Source organism: Haliotis rubra, unplaced genomic scaffold (genome assembly GCF_003918875.1).
Source record: "Haliotis rubra isolate DU_JTF1 unplaced genomic scaffold, ASM391887v1 Scf103, whole genome shotgun sequence".
NCBI classification, from domain to species: domain Eukaryota; kingdom Metazoa; phylum Mollusca; class Gastropoda; order Lepetellida; family Haliotidae; genus Haliotis; species Haliotis rubra.
In genome coordinates this window covers 947,693-955,626 of record NW_025764926.1, presented here as the reverse complement: position 1 = coordinate 955,626, position 7,934 = coordinate 947,693, and the positions used below count along the sequence as shown (strand labels likewise).

General features: G+C 42.5%; 1 protein-coding gene across 1 annotated transcript in view; it reads left to right on the top strand.

The window, feature by feature from the left end:
- The window catches only part of LOC124272132 (ataxin-1-like), a 126,272-nt gene that overhangs the window by 101,309 nt on the left and 17,029 nt on the right, over window positions 1–7,934 (top strand). The window contains 1 exon segment of the mRNA XM_046707281.1: window positions 1,012–2,684. Within this exon segment, the coding sequence (XP_046563237.1) occupies window positions 1,012–2,684 (1,673 nt within the window).

Below are 7,934 nucleotides of genomic sequence, written 5' to 3'. Positions count from 1 at the left end.
GAACTTGGTTACTGATGTACGTTCTACCCATTAGGACGATAAACCACACAAGCACAGTAGCCATTGTTCTCCACAATACCCTTTATAGTCAGATGTGTAATGTTTCCCTGTAGACTAATGCAGAGTTGCCCCGATCCAACAAATGGTTGTGAGGTGTCGCCATCTTCAGAAAACTAAGTTCAAGTTGATGGGGTCAGACAGGTTATATTATCCTGTGAATTTGTCATCATTACAATTTGTCAATGGATCATATGTAATACTTCTGTAGTTATTTTGGACCTTGAACTTCGAACTCTCCAGACACTCCCAGTCTATTCCCAGCTCTCTGTCATCATTTCAGATTCTGATCACATCTCGTCCTCTATTGCAGAATGCCACCAGTTGGCGTTTCTGCACGCTGTATATAACTCAGTGTAGCCTGAAGGAGAAGTCCTAACTGTGTGCCAGCCTCTTGGCAACGGCAACCATCCCATCAACGTAGTCTTCATTTCAGGTCCTGATGGTTGCTGTCAACGAGTAGCTTGCTTTAGGTGCTCCTAGTCTGTCTGCTGGCATGCTGTATGTTATGTACCATCTGTTGGCGGAAGCCTTTCTCATAACCAACTTGTTTCATCAACTCTGCTGAAATTTTGTTTATGTGTTTCGGGCCATTTTTGATCTGATTTGTACATGTTGTTTAGTCTGGTATTGTGTGAAAGCCATAAAGAATGTTCACGTTCATCTCCATGTTAAAATATGGGTGTTTCGTGAAGGGGAAGGTTATGGTTGTTGGTCTAGAAAGTACCGGGCAGTGGGGTAGCCTAGTGGTTAAAGCATTCGCTCGTCACGCTGAAGACCTGGGTTCGATTTCCCACGTGGGTACAATGTGTGAAGCCCATTTCTGGTGTGCCCCACCATGATATTGCTGGAATATTGCTAAAAACGGCGTAAAACTCAACTCATTCACTCTAGAAAGTACCAGAGAGCCATCTTAGATCTGTTGTCTAACTGTGATTGTGTTTGGTGTTTCAGGCCCTGATGGTCAGTCCCTGCTGTGTTCCGAGTCTCTCTCCTCCACACCACCAAGTGATGACACGCAGAGGCTGTCACAAGATAGAGATCCTTCAGCCTGGAAAAAATCCGACCTGCTCAAAAACCGCAAAGTACCCCTACAGTACGCTTTGATAGTCTCAAATGATCATCCTGCTGGTGGCCAACTTAAAGCGCTAGGTAACAACGTCCATCCACAGCATATACAAGTTGTTGCAGACAAGGAGAATAACATTGACAGTGGGGTCGTGGATGGGCTTCCACACAACAATGAAGCTCATGCAGACAATCGCATGAACTCAAATGGCTTCGAAAGGGCTAGAATGACCGGTGGCACACCGTCAACCAACGAAAATCTGGTATGGTTAGCCGATGTTGCTGTCAGTCAGAACCAAGCCCAATCGCGGCCTGCTGAGGGCATGATAAGTGGCAGGTCATCACAGAACCAAGGTCAAGGTCAAACTCAAGAATCCCAGCAAACAATGCTTTCTGCAGGAGCGTCTGTTGGCAGCGTGTTTCGTCCGTCTCTCACTGAACCGTCTCAGCGTCTCCTCGCCGGCGGGCAGTATATGAGTGGAGGTGGCAGTGCCTCATCGCTTGGACAGTATTCCCCCTTGTATAGTGTACACGGTCAACCCTCGCATTTGACTGCCTCTGTTCCCCAGTTTAGTGCTTTCTATCACCAGTACCCGCAGAGTTACCCCCAGTCAGCTGCCCTTATAGCTGGTCACTATCCACATATAGAGTCATACTCTGCTGTGCTCGCCAGCATGGGCAGCCACGTTCAACATGGTGGCCATTCACAAATACCTCGGTCACCATACATGCCCAGTGGACATATACCTCAGTATTCGGTCCTGGGATCCCATAGAACAATGCCGTCTGCCAGTTCCCCTGGACCAAATGCCACTCATCATCAACAATCTGCTCACCCAGCAGGGACTGTAAGTCTTTCAGGTGGAGAATCTCTTGTGTCGCCAAAACTAGAGTCTCAAGAAGGTGAAGGTCGTTGCCATAGATCGGGCTCCACCAGCAGTTTACGTGATGAAAAGGGGTCCAATTTGTCCCCAAATACGGGACACTCATCTGTTAAAGGTTTAAATGTACGAGAATCGCCAAAAGGGTTTCTTGACAAAGACTTTTATAAAGTACCAAGCGGGAAAGAGGGGAGTTTGAAACACAGAATACTTACCCGGCCCCAGGACAGTCAGTTGGAAGGGTCACATATAGATGACTCCAAATACGCATTACCTGGCAAACATGATGAGCCTTTATTGAAACGAACAAAGTTTAGTTCCTACTCAGGGATGCCCTCCTCTCACTCTTCAGCAGCCCATTCTCGGGGCCAGTCTGAATCTGTGTCCCATGGACTCGGCCCTGGCCCCCCCAACGCAGCCCGAGTGTCCCCCACACCCCAAACTTCATATCCCCCCTCACATCTGCATTATCCTCCCCACTTTATGAAAGGTTCTATCATTCAGCTGGCTAATGGTGAATTGAAGCGTGTTGAGGATTTACAAACAGACGATTTTGTGGTTAGTGCAGATATCAGCTCGGATCTCAAGATTGACTCCAGTACTGTTGTTCGGATTCAGGAACAGCCAGAGAGAGGCACAGCCATCCTCGGGTTTTCTGTTGGAGAACATCGGGTACAGGTGAGATAAAAGACCAATCATATTTATAGTGATTGTTAAGAAATCTAAAAACTCTATCGTTGTTGAGCCAAACATGCAGGAAATCCCAGTTCAGAAATGGTAGAAATTTGACATTTCCAACAGTTTCTTACATATGCTCACTATTGAGTTTAGCTTCAAGCAAAACAAGTCATTACCTCTTGTAAATAACATATCCCACATACCTTAGTCAGTGTTCAAATTATAGGTTTGGGACTTGGATTCACTGATTATGGCCCAAATTAAGCTGTCAGCGCTTTTCTCATACATGTGATTTAAACCAAAGTGAGAAGTGTCCAGGGCCAGCATTATGGTGCAGGGTTTGATTTAGCTATAAAACACATGCACCAGTACAACCTGTTTGTGAATAATGCAACCTGATATTATGTCTTCATGCACCAGGTATATGTCAAAATCTTTCCAATTTGCGGCAAACTTGTCAACGCCACATTGATCGTTGAACACATTCAGTTACCTTATTACACATCAAGATTCACCATTATTTGCATATTTCAACTTTGATAAATTTATGGGTCCAGGTGAGGTGAGGTGAAATTGGGTTTAACGTTGTGCTTGAGAATATTTTGCTCATATGACGTGCATGCGTGTGTATGTGTAAGTCGCGGCTGCTTGTACTAGCCCAGACTTAAGCTGGTTTTATAGTGCTAGCCCACTGAGATACCATGCCGCAGTGAAGCATGAATACCCCACTCAGACACATTATACTGACTCGAGCCGACCAGTCCTTGATGTACCCATTAATGCCGAGCGCCAGGCAGGGACCAACAAGTACCATATTTTAACGTCTTTTGGTATGACGCGGTCAGGATTGAACCCGCTACCTTCCGCTCTCTGGGCGGACACTCTTAACCACTACACCACGGAGGCGGTCTATGGGTCCAGAGTGCAACCTGTTTTTTTCTGGTGCAACTAGGTTTTCATGTCAACATGCACAGGTATAAGTTAAATCCAGTTTATAAAATTAAGCCCTCAAGTGTGCTAGCTGATATCACCATTTGGGATTCTAGGTTAGATTATGGGTCCCCAGCAACCAGTGTTGACTTATGGACTGGTGGATTGATTGTGTTATTGTGTCCCAGTACTGTAGACTGATGCTCATGATGTCAGTCACTAGGCGACTAACGGGAACGAGTGGTCAGGCTTGCTGACTGGGTTGACACATGTCATCATATCCCAACTGCGTAGATCGATGCTCATGATGTCAATCACTAGGCGACTAATGGGAACGAGTGGTCAGGTTCGCTGACTGGGTTGACACATGTCATCGTATCCCAACTGCGTAGATCTATGTTCATGCTGTTGATCCCTGGATTGTCTGGTCCAGATCCGATTATTTACAGACCGCCGCCATATAGCTGAAATATTGCTGAGTGTGGCGTAAAACAAACTCACTCACTCACTCACTCAATCCCTTGATTGTCTGGTTTAGAATTGATAATTCACACACTGCTATCATACAGCACGGACTGCCACTTTCAACAAAAAAATAAACATATTTCAAGATAGTTCAATTTTCATCTATAACGCAGCATAACAAACATACAATATGAAGGAGTGATGGTCTTATTTAATGATCAAGAGAACCATGTGCTTTATTTGGACTGAAACATGAATACTAGTTGTGTTTGGTCTACCTGGATTAACAAGAGACTGTCATCAATGACAGGGAATTATGATGACATATTTTTGCAAAACATTCTGTTTATTTTGGTGAACTGTGTATTCATTCAACACATTTGCTACCATAAAACAACATCTGTGAAGGGTCCGAGTCGTTAGATCAATGAATTTCCCAGCGCAGTTTGGCAGGTTGCCACTGTAGTGCAAGATGGTGTATGTACGTAGCTCATGTCACGCTACTGGAACTGAATGAACAAAGCAAGGAATGGGGGAAAGCCATTGAACCTAATTCAATGAGCAAATCAATTCTTGCCTTTCTTTCAATGCTGCATATTTTAGGCAGGTATTCCAGTGGAGTTTGTTTGCCGATGTCTGTATTTGCTGCGGTGGCTTTTGCCCATTATATGAATGGTAGTATTCTTGTCACATATCTGAGCAATGGTTTGAAATGTACAGCTGAAAATTACATTGATAGAATTTTATCAAAAGCAAGTGAGCATCTTCCAGGCAAGAGAGAAACTCTGCTTTTAGTAAGACCACTAGGGCACTTGATGTAGTGTTGGTTTGTTTGTTGTTTAATGTCGCACTCGACTCTATTTCTGCTATATGGCGACTGTCTGTAAATATTCGAGCCTGGACCAGACAATCCAGTGATCAACAGCATCTACCATAATTGGGTACATAATTGGGATACGATGATGTGTCAAGTGAGCCTTACCACCAGATCCCGTTAGTTGCCTCTTATGACAAGCATGGGTTGCTGAAAACTAATTCTGACCAGCATCTTTGTTGACATAGTGAGTGAGTTGGGTTTGATGGTTCTTTGTACAATATTCCAGCAACATCATGGATGGGAACACCAGGGATAAATTTGCAATTTTTTAGAAGGATACCGGTGCCACTGGGCACCAGACGGATAATTTTGGTGAAAATATTCTACACATGCCTTTGATATTCCAATTAAACTTATAACATCACAACAATTGTCATTTCAATTTATTGTTTAATAATTCAGTAAGCATCTTGTAAACCTGTAAACTTGAGAGCTGGATTTCCTGAACACTATCAAGACTGCAAGAATAGTTCAGCTTCATTTGTCCTGGACCCAGAAACTAGCCCACAAACTATGTTATCATCCAAAACGGGACTTCCTGTTATGCTCACTGGCATTCAAAATGGACACACCCATGTTAAGCTGTGAAATTGAAAGTACCACCGATAGATAATCTGTATGATGGGGTGGAAAAATAGGTTTTAAATCATTTGAGTTGATCGAATTTATCGCATATTGCATTAAACGAATCATGGTGAGTATTTTGGGGGTCCTTTCAGTCATGTCGCGAGGACATATTGAAAATATTTCAGTATGTGGCATGACACGCAAATGAAGCAATGGACATTCGAACTGGACATTCGGCATGATGAGTGTAAATTTAAACCACTAGGCTACCACACCGCCTCTGCATTCGTCAAAATGATGGAATGTACCTAAAGTGTCTAATGTCATTTGGATCTGCCATACCTAATCTATTATCATCCCTGTGACAAAACTTCCAGTGTACATAGTTGGATTAGATCAGCCTCAATGGGCTTATATATAATTTATGAAGTTATGTATTGCACAATACATTTCAAACTTCAAAGCAAAAATATCCTAGAATAGAGAAAGCTCAACTTTGCTGGTTTAGTTTATATAAAATACATACATTCCCCAATTCTGGTGAAGGAATAGAGCAATAGATGGCTGTATTTGGCTGTTTGGCCATTGCTTGATACTGGCCTTGAGTTGAAACATTTCTTTGTTTGTTGTTCATGAAATCTGCTGTTTGCCTGTTGTTAATTTGTAAAATGGTAACTCAGCCAAGCCCTATTGAAATCATTTAGTAATGTCCATTTGTTGTCAAGTCAACAGAGAAAGAGATGCCGTGTATTTGGAAAGAACAAATAACTGTTGTCTTTCTCAAACCTTTTACTGTTTACAGGGTTCAATGTTCTGTAGTTCAATATTAATGTATTTAGACAGGATAAACAGCTGAATAAATCTTTGACTCAGTGAACCTTCATTGATTGTCAATGAGAATATGAGGATTGACTGTGTGGTGTCAGTTTACATTTAAACATCAACTCTGCTACTCAACAGCGCCTAGTACACAGATGGTGAGTGTTGCGACATATTCCAAGACTCCCTATCTCATAATGGCCTCCAAGGAGTTCAGATGGTTTGTCGTTTGCCATTCTCTCATCCAGGATGCTTTTATTTTTGGCAATCTTAACCATCCAATAGGATTGGTGATTCTATTTCGGTCATTGCTGTCATTGACGAAAGTTTACAGTCTTTGATCGGAACCCATCAATGCTGTAGAAATCGAACATCTCCCTAAAGGCAGCATTCATTGATCGTGGCATCACCTACGTCTGATGGCAGCTCACCATTAGGCGGGGGCGGACACCGTAAGATGGAGTGCGCTATTTTTAGCAATCTCCAGTGGTTAAAGCGAGTAAATGAATAGATAACCTTCCACGTCATAGGAACGGAGACGTGCGTCTTGTTTTCAGACAGTCAATCACCGGGTTTGTTGTTATGGCGTAATCCACGATACAAAGGACAGAATTAGCATCAGGCTCAGGTGCCTACGTAGTAGTTTCATATGTCATAGCGTGACTGACACCATCACTGATTTCTGGACAGGTGTGGGCGAGAAGTGACCGCCGCAGCATCTGGCGTGGGATCAACTGAGTCCACATACAGATCAATTATTCATTGTCTCCCCAGCAGATCTCTCATTTAGAGAAATGTATCTGTCCATGAGGGCTTTAATGTCACAACACCAAAGTGTCTAATGTTATACTCGAGATTTAATGGAACTGCTACCATACTACCTCCATCAGTGCTGTGGTAAATGCGGACAGGAATATTCATTATACATGTAGTAAAATATCATGAGTCTTTGACAGTTTTTTTACACAAGCTTAGTCTCTTTATCGTTTGTGTTTGTGTTTTGAGAATGTGTGAAGCCCATTTCTGGTATCCACTGCTGTGATATTGCTGGAATATTGCTAATAGCAGCATAAAACCATACTCAGTCAGTCAGTTTGTGTTTTGCCTACAACTTATGTACACTGAATACTGTATGCCTTCATTGGTATTCAATCTGTGAATATGTATAGTGGTATAGCCGTATCGTGGTATAGCCGTACAGTGTGGACTGGGTGGAAGGGAGATTATAAATTCCTTGTACTGTGAGACAAACTTACATCATGGCATGTAGGGTTTCTTTTTCTGTCATCTTTGTTATAGATAGTTTTCAGACAAAGCAATTTGTTACTGCATGTTTTTGCTTATTAAACCCTCATAATTTGAGGTATTTGCTGACTGAGGAATCTCCTAGATATGAATCATTTTTAGTACCTGGCTGTTAGTAAGGAAAGTCTGGCTATTTTATTGACATTTTGAACATGACATGTAGCATCAGTACATGAACGTATCAGTTGGAGAGAAAGTTCAATGTTTGTCAGATCTTAGTACATGTTTTCTAGTATCAGTTTCAAATTTTCAGGTAGTATCAGACCCATGTAGTATCAGTTTCAGGT